Source organism: Poecilia reticulata, linkage group LG2, assembly GCF_000633615.1.
Source record: "Poecilia reticulata strain Guanapo linkage group LG2, Guppy_female_1.0+MT, whole genome shotgun sequence".
NCBI lineage: Eukaryota > Metazoa > Chordata > Actinopteri > Cyprinodontiformes > Poeciliidae > Poecilia > Poecilia reticulata.
Window position 1 is genome coordinate 28,165,228 of NC_024332.1, and position 24,611 is coordinate 28,189,838.

Here is a 24,611-nt window from a genome sequence, read left to right on the forward strand (position 1 = left end):
ATAAATTTCTTCTTCTTTCCTTTTTCAGGACGTATAATAGCTTGGTTTCCCATTCTAAAATCCGCCCTCATTATCTAAATTGAGATCACGCTGACTGCTGTMCACTGACAGGACTCTCACAATGATCTTTGGGAAATGTATTTTAGGATTCGGAGTTTGTGCTTAGTTCTGCTTTCTTGGTTTATTTTCCGTAATGTTTTAATTTTTAAGTTGAACCTTGTTTCTTTGTTGACATTTACTTCCTGTTTCATTGTCGCCTCACCGCTTTTCAGTTTCTAATCAGCTTAATTTAATGTTTGCACTGCGATGTTTAGATTAATTTCATAAATGTTTATGACAGTTGTCATGAAGTGTCATTCGGTAAATAATGACACTTTTAATGCAAAGTTGCTCTAAAAGTTGCATTAAAAGTCCATTAAAAGTGCCAATTTTGCATAATTTTGTAAATTATGATAAGTTAATGCAAAGTTGGCATTTTTAATGGACTTTTAATGCAACTTTTAGAGCAACTTTGCATTAAAAGTGTCATTATTTACCAAGTGACACTTCATGACAACGGTCATAAACATTCATAAAGACTTCTTTATGTACATGGCAGATGTTATGTCATGTTTATGACAGTGTCATGTCAGTCTTATGCACACCCCTTCAAATAAAGTGTTACCGTACACATACACTTTTATTTAAATTTATGGTTTTTGCACTAGGACAAAATAATTACTCCATTAAAGTCAGAGTTTGTGCAGTTTAATGACTTTAATGACAAGGAAACCACACAATGGCCTTGGTGCTATGGTGAAGCTTAAACAGAGCTGTGCAAAATGAATGCCAGAAAACCTCAATGAATTTAAGCAATTTAAGTAATATTGAAAAGAACATAAAGCCAAAAGTCCTAAAAACATGAGATTAACAATCTTAGTGGAAAGTAGTGGAAAGTAAGCACTACTAAGTTATTACTGTTAAAATTTTGATCAAACTTGCTTGATCATAACTTGACTTAGTTTCTCACTCGCAGATTTTGCATACTGACTTAATTTTTTCATAATAATTCAAATGAACTTAGCTTGTTTGGGGTCTATTTGGGCATTTTAAGTTAAATATAGAACCTAAGTAATTTCAGACTCTTGCTGTTACTTAAATAAACAATTGAAAAGGGTGCACAGTTTAACCAGTTTTATTTTGTTTGATTGTGTCATTCAGTTAGGAAACATCTCCTGAGAGAAGTATAACAGAGAAGACAGAGTCTCAGCTCGTAGTTGCTCCACAGCTTTCTCCTTGAACTTTACACAGCGCTGAGCGCCGAAGAACTTGGCCTGTCTTTGAGAACGTCTTGCCTGTAACTTTCCTGTCATCAACCTCCGTTTCCACACCTTCTGCATGCACAAAAATGTGTTGCACTAAGATGAGCTTTCTCACGCGCTGTCTACCTCTGTACGCTGACTCGGAACGCTACATTTATTTTTATCTCAATTTTGCTTTTTTGTTAATAAAGTACATATTTGACCTGGTTGTGGAAAAGAGAAATATTTCTGTACAGGAGACCTTATCAAATGCTCAGTAAGATGTTCAAAGTTTGGAAAATTGTTTTCTAACCTCATCCTGATTTAAACTTTTCCACTTGTCTGCTGTGAAACTTTGCTAAGATAAAAACCACACACAGGACTCTGTCAGTTACGTCTATTCTGAAAACTGATTTTATTTAAGCACACTAGAATAGAGGGGCTGGATTCAAATGTATTACAATGTTTTCAGTTTGTTGGGTTTTTTGAACACCATGTTATCAGTGTAATATTTTTTCTTCCATCCTTTTGAGTCCTTTTTAAGATCTCAAAATCCCTCACATACTATAAACTCTCATCTATTATAAATAAGAAAGAAGACAACTTTTACCTGTGGTTTAGATAAATGTGTTACAGACAACATCAGCTACTCTTGGTATTTTTGGCACCTTTTGAACCTCTTGTACTTTTCCATGTTTTATCATATTAAAAAAACTTTTGCAATTTGACAAGGAATGGACAAAAAGAGCACAGTCGTCAGATGTGCAAACCTGGTGGAGATATTATCCAACTCATTTGTAGCTGTAAATGTGTTTCCGCAAAACGAACTGAGGATGGTTGAATACACATGCTCAACTTGCTTTTCAGAGTTTTATTAGTAAAAAAAAAAATTAATCCTCCTTTTCCTTCCACTTCTCAGTTAATACACTAAATCTCCCCTCCCAAAATACWAAATATTGTTTTTGTGATGTGGTAAAATGTGAGAAAGTTCAAAGAATTACATTTTGCAACACACTGTAAACAGTAGAAATATAAAACTTAAGCACTTCAAAAAACTTCAAAAAACTTAATATAAAACTTCAAAAGTCAGATTTTCATGGAAAAAGTAGACCCAGTAAATTATTTCAAAATGTTCCTACTTTTAATGTGCAGTTTATCTTCTACACTGGGACTGAAAATAAGCAAATCAAGCAAAAAACRGTGCAACAATCTGGCTGYAAAGTGTGAACACAGAGAATTACAGTACTTTGAAACACTTTTTGTCAGCGTCCCAGAGCCTGGTTTGGCRTTGTTTGTCCTCTGTGCCCTGCAAAAGTTTCTTAAACATGATTGTTGAGTTGTCCACAGCCGCTTTCTGGGGACCCCACATATTTTCTTTCAGATTTATTTCTGAAAAATAAAAATTCCTCTGCATCCCCAGCTTTCTTGCAGAGACCTGAGGGTTTTGGGTCAAAACTGAAAGTTATTTAGAACAACTCATGATTTTATCCAAGAACATTAGGTGGTTTAAAACTCAGAAATATTGTAACTGTGCTTAAGTTTTATGTTTATGCATCTCTTAGATACTTTATCTAAAGCGGCTTTTATAACAATGCAGAAGTAGGGAGTTCTGAGAAAACCGTGGACTTAACCAGAAGAGCTTGATTTTTATCAAAGATGATGTGTTTCATCTTCTACTGTCAGGCCATAGTAACGGTTTTAACAAATAAGTGAAAAATCTATTTGTAAAACATTTAAATACTGCATCTATACTATGAAAGCTAACTATAAGGTGATTCTGAAGACAAAATATGCATAAAAATTTGGAAATTAATATCTGAAAAAAAAWAATCAGCCCACTAAGGAAAGAAAAGAAGCAGGTACACCTTGGCCTAAAAATATGTTGTGGTTAATTTGTGCTTCTTTAGGTTTATTTTAGTCTCCGTGTCTTTGCTCTTTGCACGAGYATGCGTTGGTTTCTTCCGGGCCTGTAACCTTTCTCTCACAAACTTCAACCTTGGTAGCACATAACTAATACAAGGCCTCAGCAAACCACAGTCAACAWTATGTTCCGATCGGGTTGGACACTCAGATTGGCCTCTCTTTCTGGGCTTTACATTGTTAAYATGTTTTTTTCAGACCAAATTAGCTGCATGATGGATGATTCTCTGGATGACATGGTYGTGAAAATAGCAACACGATAATTAATGCATCAGCATCTGTGTTCCCAGCCTACAGAAACTGGCTTTTTTTTTGTCCCACAACCTTTTATGACAAATAAGGATTAAACATGCAAACACGGTTTTCTTCTTTGYAAAACGAAGGATGATTAAAGTTTCCTTGTAGTTTCTGCCAGCAAACATATCCAGTCTCACACCAATGCAAAACTGGCACAGAAACAAAACAACGCAATCAAGACATGTTCWGCCCTTTGCAGTTYAGGCTCCTTTTGCTGATTTAAATTCATGCACAGAGTACATGTGTATGTGGGAGCAGACCGTGCAATGTTCACCACACACAACAGAGGTAGAGTAGCTGCTCTGATGTCTCTCTGTGTTCTGCCAGGGGCTTTCTAACAGGCATCTCAAATATTCACAAACATCCATCAATGCCTGTGAGGGTCAGAGACGAGATGCAGCCACTAAGACTCGCCCATACACACACATTCGKGCAATCAGTGGCTGCTGTGCTCCCTGAGATTTCTGTTATCAATGGGTTTAAAAAAAATATAGATATATACATATATATAAAATCTCAGATCTACAGAGTAATTCAGAGAGAAGTTGTGTTTGTGWCTGGATTGTGGTTGCAAAAAGAGGCCCCCTTAACGTTAGGCCAATAACGAGGAGTTTGGAGTAATACTCCTTGTTATATAAGTTTGTGGAGTGTGCATTCAGGTGATGGAAACATAGTTGTTGTGTTTGCACCAAAGTGTGAGAATCTGTGTGGTTGAACGTTGAGGCTTTCTCTGGTAGGTTCATGTGTGTAGGAGAGCCCTGCAGTAGAAGATAATAGGATTAAGGCTCCTCGGTCAAAGTGTAACAKGAATTATATCTCTCTCTGCCTGCTGGATATGAGAAGTGCAAAAAATTCAAAGACAGAGGAGGAGAGATAATAGATGCAATCGAATCAGCTAAACRCTGCTACTCATTAGCTGGCTTTCTTTTTTCTGTCATGAAAAAAGAAAGCAACAAACAGGATTATTCACATGTTTTTGAGYAAGAACCATCACTCTCTATTCAGTGATCTTATCAGGGCTTGTGCACCTCCTGAATGCTCTCAACCAGGATCCCAGTCATGGAAATCCATCTGAAAACAGTTCCAATTAACAGAATAGACCTAAATAAGTGTGGGAGGAGAACTCGGTGCAAACTCACACGTGTATTTGCAGAGAGATGGGTCTTAGTCAACACTCACACTCAAGGGCACACTTTGAAACAAGTTTTCTGTTTGTCAGAGACAAGCAACCCGCTGATGCTTACCATCACCCTTTAAATAGAGCAACATTGGTTATCAAGWTCATACTCACAACTTGGTGAAATAATTTAACCATAACATTTTTCATTGAATTATTAATTATTAACAAAATATTCACTCATGAAGAAGAGATTGTCACAACAGGAAAACTCCTCATAATAGTTAGTAAGAGATTTATTGAGGCCATGACTAATAGTCTGTTAGTTATTCATGAAGAGAGGCAAGAAGAAAGCAATTTTTGAAAGAAAGCCGCATTTGCAGTTTGCTATAAGTAATGTAGGGGACACTGCAGATATGTGGAAGTAGGTGATTGGATCAGAAGGCACTAAAATGTAATGTTCTGACCTACAAGTATATGTGTATATGTTGTTTGTTATTGTGGTTTCTTGCATAGTTTTTTTTCTCTCTCTCTCTCTGCAGGTCTAGAGGCAGACTTCTAGCAAAGAGACTTATGCCTTCTCTATGCTTCTTTCTCTCCTCTACTCCTTTTTCCTTTCCCTTAAAGCATTTTCTCCACCTTTTTCTCCCTCTTTCTCTCCTTTTTTCATGCCTGTGTACATTCATTATATATGAAATAAACCCACCTGTGTAAGCCTTTGATAAAAAAGTAAGACTTGGTAAAATTGCAGTTACTGTTTTATTAAACCACCTTTGGTCACATATTACCTCAACCTGTTCCTCTTCACAGGTCATTTTTCAAATGGAAATCTCATTGCTACGGACTGTCACTTACCACAGTTTTCTGTTAATAATGCTACAACAAAGATTTCTAATGGAAACCTCACGATGTGTGTTGCAAACAGTTAATGGGTGACTTTTGACTCAAGCCCCTGCAACACACGTGAGTTTCCTTTTCCTGTTCTTTGACATTTTCTGTGGGCTTTTTGTGAGACAATATGTCTGTGTGGGCAATGAGTAAACGAGAAATGTACTGAATAGAAACCACTTCTATATAGGACAGATGCTGTTTCTAGTATCTGTCCTTTTTTAGCCCATATCATGGCACTAGAGCTTCATTAGAGCTTTACTAGAGGATTATTGTGCACAAAGACATACAGGTGACTGAAGCCGACCTTTACATTTTATCTTCTGGCTTTTTAAATGTTTGCCAGGTGGCATCCTCACAGTAAACTCCACTTTGAGGAAGGAGACGAAGAGAAACAGAGAACAAGAGTCAGGGTGTGAGCAGCGTGTATATGAGTATGATTGACAGTGCTAACAAGGTCCTCCTTTGTGAAGATGGCAGCAGGACCACAGGGAGAAGGCTTTTTTTTTGTTCACAGATTACATGTTTAATTTAATACTGTCATAACAAATGTAAAAAAAAAACAAAAAACAACATACTTTTTTAAATAAAAGTTACCCAAAACCTTTAAGGATTCAATGTTTTCACATATGRACATGTTGGTTTGGATAATGTTTTTCCKTGCATTTTGTGTTTGATTGGATTATYTGTGTTTGATATAAATATTTTTTGTACAGAAAAACTCGCTCTTGGYACATATGCAACCAGTTTCTCCATGCGGAATGCCTGAAATACAYATTACACAGGGACATACCAGTCATCTGTCAAAAAGAAAAACAACTTACTCATACCATAATGATTAACCAAATCCCCCTGATTCATCCCCAAAACACCAGGTGCAAATTTACCCCGATGGGCCCCAGGCTGGTCATAATGAGTCCATKCAGGATGAAAACCTGTGGGAAACCACTCTGTCAGCTTCTGCTGGATTTACATAATGGTGTTCTGAAAAGCATTTTGTCCAATTTTTCGCACAAAGTCTTGTCAAACCAATTTAAAAGTAACAAAATATGTGAAAATATAATCCAGAAGATCAGTCGTCGGTGCAGTCAGTCCATCTGTTCAGTCAACAGATCGAAAGAGAAAAACAATTTGAAAATGTTTCCATCTGTGTGTTTGTTTGTCCCTCAGGCCTCTTCTACAGTTTGCCAGTGAACGTTAAATGATTCCGTGAYGAAACTATTGTGGTCAGATGATCGACCTCTTTGGCATGACCTCAGCCTGTCATGTTTAGAGAAAGTTGAAAAGTTGCATGCAAGCTAAGATTAAACATTATGACGTGGAAGAGTTTCAGCTCTTAGAAGATAGGACATACTTGGTCCTTATTGAAACATCTTGGAGAATAATTCAAAACATGCTGCTAAGGCAATAGACTGGCTGAAGAAAACTAAAGGTCCTGGAGACGCCTCGCAGTTTTGTAGACATCAATCCTACAGAAAATTTATGGATGCAGCTAAAACCTTGACTTACTCAGTGACTGTCAAGAAATGTAAAGGATTTAAAGTTAAAGGAGTGGGGCTAAATCTATGCTGGTTAGCAACTACAGATAGTTTCTTACTGCTTGTGCTTTCCAATAAAGAGTTATTCACCTAATGTCTGCTTAGGTAAGGGATCTAGTGCTTATTTAACTCGGCGCCAGCACTGTTTGTTTATATCTTTGTATGTCAGCCATTTTATCAAATCATCAAGGAGTGAAATGAATAGTTCTCCTTGTGTAATGGATTCTATAAAACTGGTAACCAAAACCAGAAGAGAACAAAATGTGACCAAACRCTCATCATGATCACAACTTGTGTGGTCCGTTACTTAACAAAGCTGCCTTTTTTCTAGCAAGCAATGTCTAATSGGGATCTAACAAAACTGGGCAGATAACTGTAATATCTAAATTTGAACAAATTTACCTGCCTCAATTTTTTTTAATAAATCCCTGCAAGCCTATACATCAAATYTACCAAAACAGAGAATGCTCCATCATAAAATGTAGCTTTGTCATCAAGCATGCTGATCTTTGAGTGGATCAAATGATTTTTCCCCTTCTTTCACTCTTATTTAGTTGCTTAATACATAAGATTATTTTGTGGGTTTTTTTTGCTGTGTGGAAAGTCACACTTGTCAATGCTTGAAGAACTTTCCCACTGCTCTACACTATATGCACATGGAGTGCTTTACATTCTCCCTAGTAAGCATTTGAGGAACAAAATGAAGACACAAAGTCTTTCACCACAACACTTGGCCAAGCMATGTAAAYGATTTTACAATATAAACCACCTTTCACATAACTTACACCTGCAAAGCTATGCAGAAATGCATACCCCACATGTCATGGTTTACACTCTTGTAACTTCACGTTGCTTCACCAGGTACCACAGTTTGCCATTTCCCACAGGAAGTCTAACCATAATTCGTGTGACAGAAAGGCATCAGAAAAGAAATTCAGATTTGATAAAGAAACTTACTAATTTAGGTATTAGGAACTGAAGCAGATGTAGTTTTTAAAGCCTCACCTCTGGGATGCAAAATGGAACAGAAGTGCAGGTTTTCAAAGTTATCTAAAAGAGTTGGACAAGAAAACAAACACTGCTAATCATTTGAATCAGGCTCTTAAAATCTCCATCATCACCTGGTCATAGTGGTTGTAAAGTGGTGTAATAAAATTCAAATTAAACCAGGCGGCTCTGATGTCTCTCACATCTTTTTGAGCCTAGACTCCAGCYATGTGGTTGCTCTGCATGTGAATTTTATTTTTATGACTAAAAATAATCTTTCTGAACAATTAACTCCAATTTTGTTTAGCAGAAAAAAACAAACAACTAAATCTAAATGACTTAGTTCTGTTTTTAGTTATTTTTRAAGAACTGTGCACATGACTCGAACATGACTTTACCTCAACCCTCACAAGATTATACGTGCAGTTTTGACTTCAGATCAGCCAAACAGCAACTAACCACTTCCTTTTCTCAGCACCTCCTCCGCAACAACATTTAAGGCAGGCAGTAATGTTCCAGCTAGTCTTTCACTGTCTGATGGTCATAATGTTCAGCCTGAAGCAAGCTGCTCTGCTCTTCAGTCAGCTGTTACAGACAACCTACGTATTTGCAGGTACAGAGACTATTTGTATTTGTTATGCAAGATTCTTAAATTAGGATGTCCTGTTAATTTATTTTTTTCAATTCCCTTCAATGTCAGCGACCGCTACAGCAGGCCACTACGATGTGTTGGTGTCCAGAGGAGACTCAGTCCTGCTCACTTGCAATATATCTAACAAAAATGCAACACTGATCAACTGGACCAAAGACAGATGGGTTTTTATGTACTCCTTCTCCAGTAATCAAACTTTTTCAAATTTCTCCTCTCACAGACTGAGAATAGACACAAACATTCCTTCTACACTCGGTATTGATAATGCTCAGCATGATGATGCAGGACTTTATACTTGTCATATAACTCAGAAAAAAGGCCTTCACAACATGTCATGGAACGTAACAGTTCCTGAAAATCAAAACGGTATGTAAGCTTTTACTGGCCCTTTCTGTTACACACACTGTAAAATTTAAATTTAATTTATGTGCCGTGTTGATAATCTTTTTTAGGAGCCAGTTCACCACAGTACATTATATTCACACTACCATCTGCCTTTGGATTGTTTTTATGTTGTTCAGCATTAACTGTCTGCCTCTGCAGGTGAGTGATATTTGATTCTAGATTTGCAACAAGCACACAAATTTCACTTTGTTTTGTTTTCCTTAAGAGCTACAAGCATTACTGGCACAGCTGATGTCACTATAATGATATGATCAGTATATTATATATAAATAATCTTGTTTCTTTTGACCCGTCCTGGTTGTTTACCAGATAGTTTGACTGTAAAAATTGCTTAACTTTTTTTAAATTTATTTATCTTTTTACAAAGACATTTCAGAAGAAAACAAAACAAAATCAAAACTRCCATTTCTGAAAATTAGATTGTTGGTGGGTGTCTTCTCTTTAGGTAAAKGATGMCTAAAAAATGCATTGATAAGGTGCAATAATGTGATCAYGAAGGCCCTAAAATGTTGAACGTGACAATAATGGAACAAGCACTGCCAGAAAAAACATTGAGAAATTATTTTAACATAGATTTCTCTCTTTTTTTATTTAGTATTTGTTGTGTTTTTTGTGACATCTCACTCAGAACATCTTGGTTCCGTATTATTTTTCATATTATTCTCATTGCATAGGATATATATTGAAAATATATCAAATATAAATATCTTATTTTTAAACACCTTTTTTGAATTATCTATTAACATTACATTTTCTTGTCTTTGTCAAAGCTCTTGATTAACTCACATAAACATATCCAGTTTATGTTGCACAAAAAACTGAAATTCTTTTATGTTTAATATTTGTTTGTGGCTCACTGTAAAAACTTTGCATCATATTTCTTAAACACTTTAAAAACACAGAATATATTTTAACTATATTCACCATAAAACACAGCTTTGGTTTTTTAATTTTGGTGAGTCTGCATTTTGTACGGTACTTTTCAAAGTCAGAATATGTCAAATTTGATTATTTTTACTGAGCTTACTAAAAAGTATTTCTTGTCCATCACTAGAAATTATACAGCTGCTCCTTGTAATATCAGAATCAATGTATTTAAGATAAGATTAGAGTATTACATCAGACTAACAAAAAACTAATACAGCAGTATGGGCTTAGTGAAAAATATATGTACTTTTAACATGAAAATAATCATCACATGATCTAATTATTGAATATGACTGCATGTGTAGTTGAGAACACAAAATGTCAATATAATTAAAAGGAAGACAACTAGAAGACTCATTTTGAAGATTTTTAGAAAAAAAAACATAACTTAGGAGTATTTTTTCTGTACTTTTTTTTCTTTTACTTGAGTAATATATAAAAGTAACTTTACTGTCAGGTACAATTTCTGGCTACTCCAATCAGCTTTTTTGCATGTCACTGAATGACATGCGTAAACATTAATTAAAAATGCCTCAGACACAAATGTCTGGTGAGACTTTTGGTTTGTAAACAAATATTATTGTCCTGTTATTTTCTGTCTCCTGAGCCTGGTGTTCCCTTTGAAGATCAAATAAAGGTACATGTCATGATTTAGGTTTGATGGTGGATCCAAATGCAGAAAGGAGAGATGGAGGCAGATTTTAGATGAAGAATGTTTAGTAAAAGAAAATGATGAAAAAAACTTACAATGAAACCACAGGGAACCAGAGTCAAACAAAAACAGGAATCCAGACCAGAAACCCAGGATAAAAGAGGGAGGTAACAGAATCWAACAACAAATCTYCAAAACAATCCTGACATTAGAGGAAATAGCAAATATGGTCACTATAACACTTTGCACTGTTAGGTKTCTTCACTGAATTTTACATTGTGTCTGTATAACTACATCAATTTTACAAATTAAATCAGATTAAACACAATTACTCAAGTACTCACTACTTAAGAAACATTTTTACCAAATACATTTTTACATTTACTTGAGTAAATTTTATAGCTATTCTTYCCAGCTCTGCATAGGGTTTTGAACAGTCATGTGATTGTAATTTTCAGAACTAGAAATCAGATATTAGAATCTGACAATTAATGAACCATCTGGATGCTTTGTGGACAAGGTTTTTTTTTGTGCTATATCTGACTTATTACATCTATTACTATGTGAATGCCAGCAATTTTAAAATAGCCTTATTGTGCAACATGTTACCTGACCTTGTTAGTCTCTTTTACAAAGTAGTACCAGATTAGTTATGAAGATTAATGGTTATTGTTTTATCTCTGCAGAAAATATGGCACCAGAAAAGAAAGACGGAAACCAGTCCAACACCAGACTCAGCTTCAATTGGGAGGACAGGTCAGAACATTTTCTGTGATTTGCATACTTTTATTTCGGCCTTTTTGACTTGGAGACTAAAGTGTATTTGAAGCTACCGACCTCACTTCCGTCTTTATTGGACCGTTTTTGTCTGCTTGTACTGATAATTGGCAGARCTACAGAGATGAGTRTGACTACTTCTCCARACAAACACAACTCATCAGAAAAGCKTMATGTTTTTTTAYAGTCATCTCTGACCSCTGACCTAGTCATATTTTATCAGTGCTTGTACTCTTGTCTAATAAACAGCGTGATTACTTGTTCTTCTGCYTTCTGCGTACTTCCGCTGTTTGGCTCTTCTGACCTTTAACTGCGACTCTGTCTTTTTGCTGCAGGAAGTCCACGATCAGCTGGAAGGTACAGGTCAGTGGAGGAGCAAAAAGCACAGAAGAGACTACATGGAAAGACTGAATTCTGTMTATGGTCAAGTCTGAGCTCAGACCTCTTTAATTTACTTGAAGAAAAAKACCCGGTTTGAAGGACATTGCTATTATTATTTAACCAAGGAGATGTTTAACATGTCAATAAAAAAGTCACAAATCAACAACATATATGTCTTTACACATTGTCTATAATGTGCAGAATATTTGTAACCATGATGTACTTTATGGGGAAGTTCAACTGTACAAGAAAAGCAACGTAGTTATTAATTCMTGTTCATTTGAATTTATTTTACTGCTTAAATGCAGTGTAGTACAACTCATGCCCAGTAGAGGGCAGGTGTGTCGAGTCTTTTTCCCACATTCTCTCATTTGCAAACACTATTATTACTCTGAGTCTATTTTCTAAATGCCAGTCTGCCAAACATTAWTTTCTTGTCCATGGTAAGATGAAGGTACACCTAGTCCTCTGATAAGRTTTGGTGACAGACAGTAAACTGATCAGTTTTATTATCAATATGTTGACACGGTTGTGTTATTAAAAATGCAAAGACGTTTATGTCCTTAAGATAACAAAATAYGTGTGGGAGGCAGATGTAAAGTGAGAAAATGTGTCAGAGAGGAAGAACTGAAACATGAATAATTTCCAGGGAACAGTCAGATGCAGAGGTACTGTGGTCATGTAAAACCGTCTGTAATCAGATGCAACTAGTTCCTTCTTAAGGACTTCACAGATAAGTACAACTGAAGAAACATCTCTGGATGTCGCCATGTAATCAAAACATTCCATAAAATTAAACTTCATAAGCTTCTTAGGCAACTAAAATTTCATTTGTAAATTTGGAAAATGTGTTTTTTTGGTTGTTGTTGTTTTTTTTTTACATAACATTAAAACTAAACGCTGGGCCTCCAGTTTATCTCAGTTTCTGAAACTGATTCCATTATGAAGAGTTCACCAATCACCCCAAATCTGACCGACAAGAGAAAATGTAATGATGGAAAACCGGGCACTTGATCATGAGAAATAACATTTCTATACAAAAAGAGATGTAATTTATTTCTATATCTCAGATTAGATTGSTAATTTCTGTACTCTGCCAAAGTAATAAAGAGTACAGAATGACTCTTTTGCTACATACCTCCGTTACTCGGGTCACGTTCATCACAGCCACCTTTCTGCCCTCTGGCACCCTGCTGTGCGCTCCAGTAGTACCTACGGGTACCACGTGGACCTGTGATGTTTCCTCATTGCAATACTTACCCTCAATAACAGGATTCTTATCCAGCCTATCCTCCCCTTAGAGACCCACGTGGAATAAGAACCACCAAGATGCTGCACATTCACTGTTAATTCTGGAAATATATTTAATTTTGGACCTCCCTTGCTTTATTCCTGTTTTCTCTAGGTCAGAAATTAAACCATAGCAATCAGTTTATAAAGATGCCATTTATTTAGACTTTTTTAATCCTTAAACTATTTTTATGTGGCCTCACATCAGCTATCTGCTAATAATGTCTTTCAGCTTTTAGCTGAAAATGAACACATATATGTTACAATTTCCAATTCTGACCTGATGTCAGAGACTAATTTGAAGTTTATTAAATTAGATGTGTTTGTGTGTTTTCAATTTAGTTCTTTAATTTTATTCCAATCTAAACCTATACTACTACACATGTACATTAATACATGTCTAATCACTGGGACATTTTTCTTTGAAATACTGTCTGTATCTACTTAAAATGGGTCTTTTAAATGAAATAAAATAAAGACTTTGTGTGACTTTACCAGAGTGTCAAACTGCAGTAGAAGGTTTGTTAGATTTAACGCAGTGGGATTTCTACCATGATTGTGCTGTAAAAAAAAAATCAATAAAAAAGACAATCATTAATGTTTAAACTTTAACTTTAATAACATAAAGTTACCTAATTTTTAAAGTGCAATCAGTAATACTTTTATAACAAATTTATATCAGTGATGATTTCTTGGTTAATGTCAAGTTGTCATAACAAAGACATTTTGAATAATGTCAACTTTGTATTAAAAGTGTCATAATTTACCGAATGACGCTTTATGACAACAGTCATAAATATTCATGAAGGCTTATTCATGTTCACGACAGGAGTTATGTCAGTCTTATTCACCCCCCTTCAAATAAAGTGTTACCGTTTGTTTTAAACGCACAGAGTGACCTCGCTATGCCTTTAAAACTTATTAGACACAATATTATTAGACACAATATTTGACTTGTGTCTAATATTTGTTAAGTTCTAAATGTGTATACATTGGCAGAATTATGGAAAACATAAATAGTTTATTTTTCTACTTTGAGTTATAGCTCTTCATTAACAAAATGGATCAAAGTTTATTTAGCTTTTCTTCTCCGAGGTTAGTTTCTGATAAACATTTGAGCTGTGCTTTACTTTACACTTTTGTTTTTTCAAAGAAACGGAAACAGCCATTTCCTTTTCTGCACTCCTTCAAGCAGCATCAGATAACAGAAAATCTGACTCCTCATAAGTAGGTGGACATCATGCTCCTCTTGAAGCAAGAAGCTTTGCTCTTTATCCAGCTGGTAAATACCTGGAGTGTCTCAACAGGTAAGGAGTGAATTTCTGTTTAGAATTTTTTTTTTCTTCAGATTTTAACTATAATTATTAGTTTTTCAATTTCGTCATCTCCTACAGCAGACCACTGGGATGTGTTGGTGTCCAGAGGAGACTCAGTCCTGCTCACTTGCAATATATATAATGAAAATACAACTATGATCCAATGGACCAAAGGCAAATGTTTTTTTTTTTCATACTCCTCCTCCAGTAATCGAACTTTGTCAAATTTCCCCTGTCACAGACTGAGACGAGACATAAACATACCTTCTACATTAAGTATTGACAGTGCTCAGCATGATGATGCAGGACTTTATACTTGCAGTATAACTGAGACAACTGGCTTTTACAGCATTACGTGGACTGTAACAGTTCTTGAAAATCAAAACGGTATGTAATGAACACATCTGCAACACATATACTGTGAAGTTTAAATTTTAATCTTTGGTTAATAATCCTTTTTTTTTCAGCAATCGGTTCATCACAGTATATTACAATCATATTTCCATTTGCCATTGGATTACTTTTATGTTTCATGGTTACAGCTTTCTGCCTCTGCAGGTCAGTGAACTTTTATTGACTTGGGCTTCTGATTTTTTTAAACTACCAAAAACAATAAAAATAATAATAATTACCTTAAAACTTTTAATAAGTGAAGCCAGAGAAATGTGTTTTTTGGTTCTGTGGATAACTTCTTACCCAAAGCGTGATCACTTTCTGTGAATATTTCCTCATCAGAAAAACCAATGTGTTTTACAGATGTTGTAAACAACACTGAGAAAGAAACATCAAGTTAAAGTTTTGTGGTAAAACTCTTTGATTATCATTTAATGTTAGCAGGAGGAACATATCTGGAAACCAAAACCAGGACAGCAGAACATTTACTTGGGTTCAATACAACATTATGGATGGTGTGAAGGTTAGAGAAACTTTGTCATGCAGTTTGTTTGTTTTTTTATTCCAGCAAAGTGCTTTTATTCCTGCAACACTCACTGCTTTTCTTTTCTTTCCCAAACTTGGTTCTTTTCCTACCGTCAACCCTTGTAGGAAGTTCCTTCACCATTCCAAACTACTGCAATATGGAGGAGAATTGACAAGCAGGACATGGAAGCAGTACTGATGACTAGAGGAACAATGAGCAAATCACACCACTCACCACGTAAATCTATTTAGTTCACACTTTGGTATGAAGGATTCATCAAAAAGATCCAGTTTGGAAGATATAACATATATTTTATTCTTAAAACTGGAAATTCAAACATACAATCTAATGTAACTGTAACATGTAACCTCTGTTTTCAACGGAAACAATTTATGATGTTTGCATCATGTTTTTGTGATAATCTAAATAATAGCGTGCTTTATGGGAGATGTTCTTACATATTCTAATGCTAAATGCTTCTTTTAATGGCAATAAATTAAGCTCAAACTGACAAACATTTTAGAATCAAATTAATCAAGTGGAATTTATCTTATTTTATTCCAGCAGGGGGCGTGGTTCGCTTCTTTTGAAATGGAATTTGTGGAGAATTTAGAAGTAGTAAATATTCTATTTGAAACAAAGTATGTAATATTACATTGGTAATTATTTAATGTCAGACAACTGCTGAATGGTGGTACAGTTCCCTCACAGGAAGAAGGTCACATACCTCAGTTTCATGTTTTCTATGTGGAGTTTAAGTGTTTTTACGGGATTTACCTCCTCACTAACAGGTGCTGTATTTTGTACTTTCTATATTCGAACTAATTTAACTGGTAAATGTATAGTTTTTGTTTGGGGGAAAGTTTAAACCTGATTTATTTCAGATGTTTTGCTTTAATAATTCGCTCCTCTTTGAGTACCACTGGTCATGTGTTGCCATGGAAGCGCACCAATGAGCAGTGCTGACAAGGACTAAGGATTAAGGATTCAATTACCTTTCTGGGAAAATCCACATTGTTTGAGAAGGAGGGGAGATGTTTTGGATTTTGTTTGTGTTGTTGATGAAGTGCAAACACATATCGCTTGACCTTGATTTTCAGTATGAATACAGACCGTGAAAGCGGGGCCTCACAATCCTTCTGACTTTTTGGGTTTTTAAGCAGGTGTCAGAAAAGTTACAACAGGGATAACGGGGCGTGGCCGAACGATGGTCACCCCTCTCCGATCGCAAGTTTTGGATCCTGTTTGGTTCTTATCTCTTTGGTGGGCATTGTTTTTCTGCCTTGGCCATTTTTTTAGGCCTAAAAGTAGTTTGGCACAGATCTCAAACCAACACACACAGATAAAGTGTAAACTGTGTCCGAGGTTAAGATCTCAGGAGGATTATTATTGTTTTTTGTTGTTTATTCAAAATCTTTTTCTCTTTCTTACTGTTTATTTAATGTCACATGCTGTTTTTTATTATGTAAAGCACTTTGAAATGCCTTGCTGCTGAAATGTGCTATACAAATAAAATTTGATTGATTGATTGATTGATTGATTGATTGATTGATTGATTGATTGATTGATTGATTGATTGATTGATTGATTGATTGATTGATTGATTAAAGATCACTGTGAATAAGATACCTGATACATTGATAAACAGTAAAAACATTGCTCATTTGAAAGAAAAAATATTTGGAAAGGCTTTCATTAGTATTGGCTTTCATTTGGATCCTCGTTGGTCTTGCATGCACCAATTACTGTGATGTGAGGAACTGACCTGGTCACTGTTCAGACAGGATCCACTGTACTGTCTGAACAAAATCCAATGTGAAAAGTTTTTTTACTTGTGATGATTTCAAAATATATATAATTCATTAATGTCCTTATGAAATACCACCTGTGGTTGATCTAATTATTTAGTCTGAAAACAAATTCATCAGCACCAGTTAATATCAGACATTTGTCAATGAGATACAGCAGATCTCATGGTAAAAAGCAATTTTACCTTTCATCACAATTTCAGTATTTTTTCAGTGACGAATTTTGATATATTCAATATCAACAATTTTCTTCTGACCTCAAGGAAAATGCCACTGTGGCATCCATCCATCCATCCATTGTCTTAACACCATTGTCCCTTAATGGGGTCGGGAGGGGTGCTGGTGCCTGTCTCCAGCTAACGTTCCGGGCGAGAGGTGGGGTCACCCTGGACAGGTTGCCAGTCTGTCGCAGGGCAACACAGAGACACACAGGACAAACAACCACGCACACACACATACACTCACACCTAGGGGCAATTTAGACAGACCACTTAACCTAACAGTGGGAGGACCGTGGGAGGAAACCGGAGTACCAGGAGAAAACCCACACATGCACAGGGAGAACATGCAAACTCCATGCAGAAAGACCGGGGCCGGGAATCGAACCCAGAACTTTCTTGCTGCAAGGCAACAGCTCTACCAACTGCGCCACTGTCATCTAAAAAGATAAATACAACAACATTCAATAGCTGATGTGTCACCATTTCATAAAGGGTTAAAAACAGTTCTCTATTTGTGCTTTAGTTTCCAATAAACATTTCACCTTGCTAAAGAGGTTTTTTTTTTTTCAAAGAACCTCAAACAGCCACTTCCTTTACTGCGACATTATAAGATAACAGTATATTCCTGCTCCTCTTATGTCATCATGTTCAGCCTGAAGCAAAATGCTCTGCTCTCAGAAACCAAAACCAGGACAGCAGAACATTACTTGGGTAAAACATTCTGGATGGGGTGAAGGTTAGAGAAACTTTATCATGCAGTTTGTTTTATATTCAAGAAAGTGCTATATTTTCCACAACACTCACTGCTTTTCTCTTCTTTTCTTTTCTTTTCTTTTCTCTTCTTTTCTTTTCCAATCTTGGTTCTTTCCTGCCTTCCATCCTTGTAGGAAGTGCCTACAAACTACAGCAATATGGAGGAGAACTGACAAGCAGGACGTGGAGGCAGTACTGATGACTACAGGAACAATGAGCAAATCACATCACCCAGGAAATGACTGAACTACATACATTTAGTTCACAGTTTTTGTTCTAATTATAGATTTAGTTCCAACACAAATTCATCAGCTCCAGTTAATTATTACTGTCAAACATTTGTCAATGAGATACAGCATCTTATGGTAAAAGCAATGTTAAATGTTATCACAATTTTAACCTCAGTGATGAATTTTGATACATTCAATATCAATATCTTTCTTCTAACCTCAATGAAGATGCCACTGTGGCAGTGAGATCTAAAAAATACAAATACAACATTCAACAACTGATCTACCACTATTAAAAAGTTAAAATTGCTCAAATGAAACTGAAGAYAATACGCATGAAAAACATGGATTAAGTAAATTATTTCATGCTCCGTCGATGAATTTAATGTAGCAGAACATAACATAAATATATACAGATGTTTGCATTTTCTGTGGTGTGTTATCCGGATTTTCTGCTTGAGCCACAAAATGTGATTTGAGATGGTAGGACATGATGAAACCTCATTTTCACAGACTGTATCATGAGAAACTTTTGCATCTCTGCACTGTCCTCCAGCTGAATGTCCATCAGAAGGAAAAACAAACAGATCAGAGACACTGCGACACAGAYGAAGAGGTTCTGCTTGTTGTGGTTTGCAAAAGGTGTTGGGATAAAGAAAACTTTTACATTCTTAGTTCATAAAAAGATTCAGTGGAATAACCATCAGCGTCTAGACGGAAACATTTTTTTTATTTTTAAAACAATGGTTTATTGACATTATTTATTTAAAATTTCATCAGCTTTCTTATCTGAATGCTGTTTCCATGAACTCTTTGACACTCTTCCTAAAAATGTTTTAAAGACACATTGAATCACTTCCCTTGCTCATCCTCTGCATTTACATTTATAGAAGATGATAAAGTGACAGTCTGGTTCTCACTCTCAGATGGTCAATCTGAGGCAAGCATCTCTTCTCTTCATTTAGTTAAAACTGCAGAATGTCTTCGAAGGTATTGTGCAGATTTCTTCTTGTTTTGCATGTTTTCATCTAGATTTGAATTGAGTTTTACTGTAACATTGGTCTGTATATTTCAGTGTCAGAGACTCAGATGGAAGCTCATTGGAACATGTTGGTGTCTGGAACAATGGCAGATCTATCTTTTCATATCCACATCAGACATTTTAAAATTTGTCCTCTAAAAACATCAAAATAAACCCGAACATTCCTTCTAAGCTCAGGATCTTTAGAGATCCACATGATAATGCAGGATTGCAAACATGTTCTGTCGTGGCCCTCAATAGTTGTCCTCAGGGACCACTGCCCTGAATTTTTTAAGTGTTTCCCTTCTGCCACACACCTGACYTGAATAAATGGRCAATTAACATAWTTTTACAGTACTTGATGACATGCAGTAGATAATGCTATCATTTGAATCAGGTGAGCTGGAGCATAACATTTAGAATATGCAGGGCAGTGGTCCMTGACAGCCAGGACTGAGAAACACCRAGCTAGAGTCAATTAGTTTTGCATCAACTTTGTATTTATTTGTCCAGTACAACAGTGACAAGTTGAACAGCCAGATGCAGAAGCTCTAACRTCTACTCTAGACAGGTCAAACAGAGCCTCTTAAAGGGATGTTCTAGGGTGAATTASAACTAATTTTCATGATGTGSTTGAACTTAATGAWTGACCTCACTTTCTTCYTCATTGGAGTGTTTTTGTCTGCTTGTATTGATAACTGATGTGCACAAAGATGTGTGTTGCTTCTTCTCCAAACAAGCAAATAACTCTCACTTCCCAGTCACACCAGATCTCAAGAAGCTCGTCTTCTTCTACAGTCATCTCWGACCCAGAGCCTGCAATGAACTGAAACTGGTTTTTAACTGAAATAAAATATTCTGACWMATTTATTTAGATTTAGTCCAGTAGAGGGCATGTGCAAATCATGCTGTAACACAGCATCTTCTTTGTTATTAAACAAAGGAGGTGAGTTGTTATTGGACATAACCAGTCAGTAACTTTAAGAAGAAGAAATGACATTAGATGGACCAAACAGGGACTGCGGGATTTTCGTCTTGTGCGTTTGTGGTTACTCTGACAATAACTCAAACAGAAATAGTTTCTTCTGTGTTTTTTCAAAGAACCACAAACAGTCACTTCCTTTTCTGAGCTCCTTTACTGCGACATTATAAGAWAACAGAGTATCTTCCTGCTCCTCATATGTCATCATGTTCAGCCTGAAGCAAGCTGCTCTGCTCTTCAGTCAGCTGTTACAGACAACCTACGTATTTGCAGGTACAGAGACTATTTGTATTTGTTATGCAAGATTCTTAAATTAGGATGTCCTGTTAATTWATTTTTTTCAATTCCCTTCAATGTCAGCGAYCGSTACAGCARGCCACTACGATGTGTTGGTGTCCAGAGGAGACTCAGTCCTGCTCACTTGCAATATATCTAACRAAAATGCAACAATGATCAACTGGACCAAAGACAGATGGGTTTTTATRTACTCCTTCTCCAGTAATCAAACTTTTTCAAATTTCTCCTCTCACAGACTGAGAATAGACACAAACATTCCTTCTACACTCWGTATTGATAATGCTCAGCATGATGATGCAGGACTTTATACTTGTCATATAACTSAGAAAAAAGGCMTTMACAACATGTCATGKAMCGTAACAGTTCYTGAAAATCAAAACGGTATGTAAGCWTTTACTGRCCCTTTCTGTTACACACACTGTAAMATTTAAATTTAATTTATGTGCCRTGTTGATMATCTTTTTTAGGAGCCAGTTYACCACAGTACATTATATTCACACTACCATCTGCCTTTGGATTGYTTTTATGTTGTTCAGCATTAACTGTCTGCCTCTGCAGGTGAGTGATATTTGATTCTAGATTTGCAACAAGCACACAAATTTCACTTTGTTTTGTTTTCCTTAAGAGCTACAAGCATTACTGGCACAGCTGATGTCACTATAATGATATGATCAGTATATTATATATAAATAATTCTGGTAGTGTGAATTATATTCACACTACCATCTGCCTTTGGATTGCTTTTATGCTTCATGACTACAGCTCTCTGCCTCCACAGGTCAGTGAAATCTCTTAAGTTTTTNTTTCACTTTGTTTTGTTTTCCTTAAGAGCTACAAGCATTACTGGCACAGCTGATGTCACTATAATGATATGATCAGTATATTATATATAAATAATTCTGGTAGTGTGAATTATATTCACACTACCATCTGCCTTTGGATTGCTTTTATGCTTCATGACTACAGCTCTCTGCCTCCACAGGTCAGTGAAATCTCTTAAGTTTTTAATCCAGAATGAAAACGTAATTTTTCTGCTTCTGATGAAGCTATAAAGTTCAAATAATATCAATTTACCTTGAAATTTCAACTGAATCMTTTTTTATATGCTCTCAGTTTAGATTATTTTTAATTTTCAATGAATTTACAAGCGCAGGGATTCATTTAGAGCATATTCTTCGTTGTTCAAACTGGTTATATCATAATAAAGCTGACCACTAATATATTTTAAAAACAATAAATGCAAAAGGATTTGTGGAAGCACGTTGATAATAATCTCAGTATGTTGATCATCAATTTGGTTGCTCTTCTTTTATAATTCTTATATTCATTATATTCATTGCCAATGCAAGCCGGAACTTTCTGAGAAAAAAACAAACATCTGAATTACTGTGGACTCTTATTGACTTATGCTTCTTTTAAAACTAATAAAGTGTTTTCTAAAACTACCAAGAAAATAAAAAAATATATATATTCAAACTTTTAATGGGTAAAGCCATTGAAATTTCTTTTTTGGTTTTGTTGATCACTTCCTGACTGAAGCAAAATCACATACTGTGAACATTTCCTTATCAGAAAAACAATGTGTTTTACAGACGCAGCAGGTTTTATGGTGCCAGTCTTTGGTTATTATTTAATATTAGCAGGAGAAGGAACAAACCCAGAACCCAAAACCAGGACAGCAGAACATTTACTTGGGTTCATTACAACATTCTGGATGGAGTGAAGGTTAGAGGAACTTTGTTATCATGCAGTTTGTTTATTATTCCAGCAAAGTGTTTTACTTTCTGCAACACTAACATTTTTTGTTTCTTTCCCAATCTTGGCTCTTTTTCTACCTTCAATCCTTGTAGGCAGTTTCTTCACCATTCCAAACTACAGCGATATGGAGGATAGCTGACAAGCAGGATGTGGAGGCAGTACTGATGACTAGAAAAACGAGCACATCACACCACTCAGGAAATGACTGACCTAAATATATGCTCACGTCGTGGTTTAAACGATTCTTCAAGAAGAAGATGCAGTTTTAAAAGATGTAACATTTTTTTATCCCTAAAACTGGGAATTCAAACATGCAATTTAACATTTTAGTGGTACCATATAACCTCTGTTTGCAACTGGACTGATTTATGATGTTTCCTCTAAATGTATTTTTATGTTATAATATTTCAATGCACATTCATAAAATGCTTATTTTAATAGCAATAAATTCAGCTCAATTAGACTCATTTCATTTTAGTGTCAAATCTGTAAAGTGGAATTTTATCTTATTTCTTTCCAGCAGGGGGCGTGGTTGTGTTACAATCATCTTATGCTTAAACAGAATTGACACAGAACTGCTGAAACATGTGGTTCAGTTTTTTTGAAATTGAATTTGTGGAGAATTTAGATGTAGTAAATATTTTAACATTTAATTTTAATCTGATTGTATAGCACTTATTATTTCACACTGAAGAGATATTGTTATAAAAACAAAACAACAAAAACATCCAAGTTTATTTAGTTTTTGTTCTGATTATAGATTTAGTCCCAACACAAGTCCATCAGCTCCAGTTAGTTATTACTGTCAAACATTTGTCAATGAGATACAGGAGATCTCGTGGAAAAAGCAGTCTCAACTTTTACCACAATTTTAGTCTTTTTTCACTGACAAATTTTGATACATTCAATATCAATATCTTTCTTCTAACCTAGAAGAAATCGCCAGTGTGGCAGTGAGATCACAAAATACAAATACAACATTCAACAACTGGTCTATCACTATTAAACAAAAGGTTATAATTACTCAAATGAAACTGAAGACAAAATGCATAAAATACATGAATTAAGTAAATTATTTAGTAATCTATTGATACATTTAATGTAGCAGAACATAACATAAATCTATGCAGATGTTTTCATTTTCTGTGGTGTGTTATCAGGATTTTCTGCTTGAGCCACAAAATGTGATTTGAGATGGTAGGATATGATGAAACCTCATTTTCTCAGACTGTATCATGAGAAGCTTTTGCATTTCTGCACTGTCCTCCAGCTGAATGTCCATCAGAAAAACAAACAGATCAGAGACACTGCGACACAGACGAAGAGGTTCTGCTTCTGGTTTGCAAAAGATGTTGGGATAAAGAAAACTTTGGGATTCTTAAAGATTCAGTGGCATAACTCAGTCAGCATCTAAAAGCAAACATTTAGTTTTAGCTTATTGACATTGAATATTTATTAGACTAAAGATCAGATCATTTTAAAGACACATTCGACCACTTCCCTTCCTTGGCAATATGCATAGTCACATCAGACGTTCTAAAATTTTGTCCCTGAAAGAGTCAAAATAAACTCAAACATTCCTTCCAAGCTCAGTATCTTTATGGATCCACATGATAATGCAGGATTGTTTACATGTTCTGTCCTGGGCTTCAATACTTGTCCTCCGGTACCACCGTCTTGAATTTTTTAAGTGTTTCCTTTCTGCCACTCACCTGACCTGAATAAATGGGCAATTAACATATTTTTACAGTACTTAATGACATGCAGGAAATCCAAACATCCATCCATTTTCTTGCACCCTTGTCCCTCAGTGGGGTCGGGAGGGTTGCTGGTGCCCATCTCCAGCTAATGTTTCGGGCGAGAGGCAGGGTACACCCTGGACAGGTCGCCAGTCTGTCGCAGGGCAACACAAAGACACACAGGACAAACAACCATGCACACACACACTCACACCTAAGGGCAATTTGGAAAGGCCAATTAACCTGACAGTCATTTTTTTGGACTGTGGGAGGAAACCGGAGTACCCGGAGAAAACCCATGCATGCACAGGGAGAACATGCAAACTCCATGCAGAAAAACCCCAGACCGGGAATCAAACCCAGAACCTTCTTGCTGCAAGGCAACAGCTCTACCAACTGCTCCACTGTGCAGCCCCCCACGCAGGAAATAATGCTATTATTTGAATCAGGTGAGCT

The 24,611-nt window shown here is 35.8% G+C and overlaps 1 protein-coding gene and 1 long non-coding RNA gene across 2 annotated transcripts; both read left to right on the forward strand.

Annotated features, from left to right (window-relative positions):
• Window positions 1-8,442: 8,442 nt before the first annotated feature.
• On the forward strand, window positions 8,443-11,989 carry LOC103459550 (uncharacterized). Its single transcript, XM_008401198.2, has 5 exons — window positions 8,443-8,640; window positions 8,728-9,045; window positions 9,132-9,222; window positions 11,350-11,419; window positions 11,776-11,989. Exons 1-5 carry the CDS (start codon window positions 8,538-8,540, stop codon window positions 11,872-11,874), a joined length of 681 nt encoding a protein of 226 aa, XP_008399420.1. The 5' UTR covers window positions 8,443-8,537; the 3' UTR covers window positions 11,875-11,989.
• Window positions 11,990-21,569: 9,580 nt separating this feature from the next.
• Window positions 21,570-22,812, forward strand: LOC103459544 (uncharacterized). The gene is made up of 3 exons (XR_532768.1): window positions 21,570-21,640; window positions 22,251-22,383; window positions 22,509-22,812. It is a non-coding gene; the product is annotated as an uncharacterized LOC103459544 (long non-coding RNA).
• The last annotated feature ends 1,799 nt before the right edge of the window (window positions 22,813-24,611 follow it).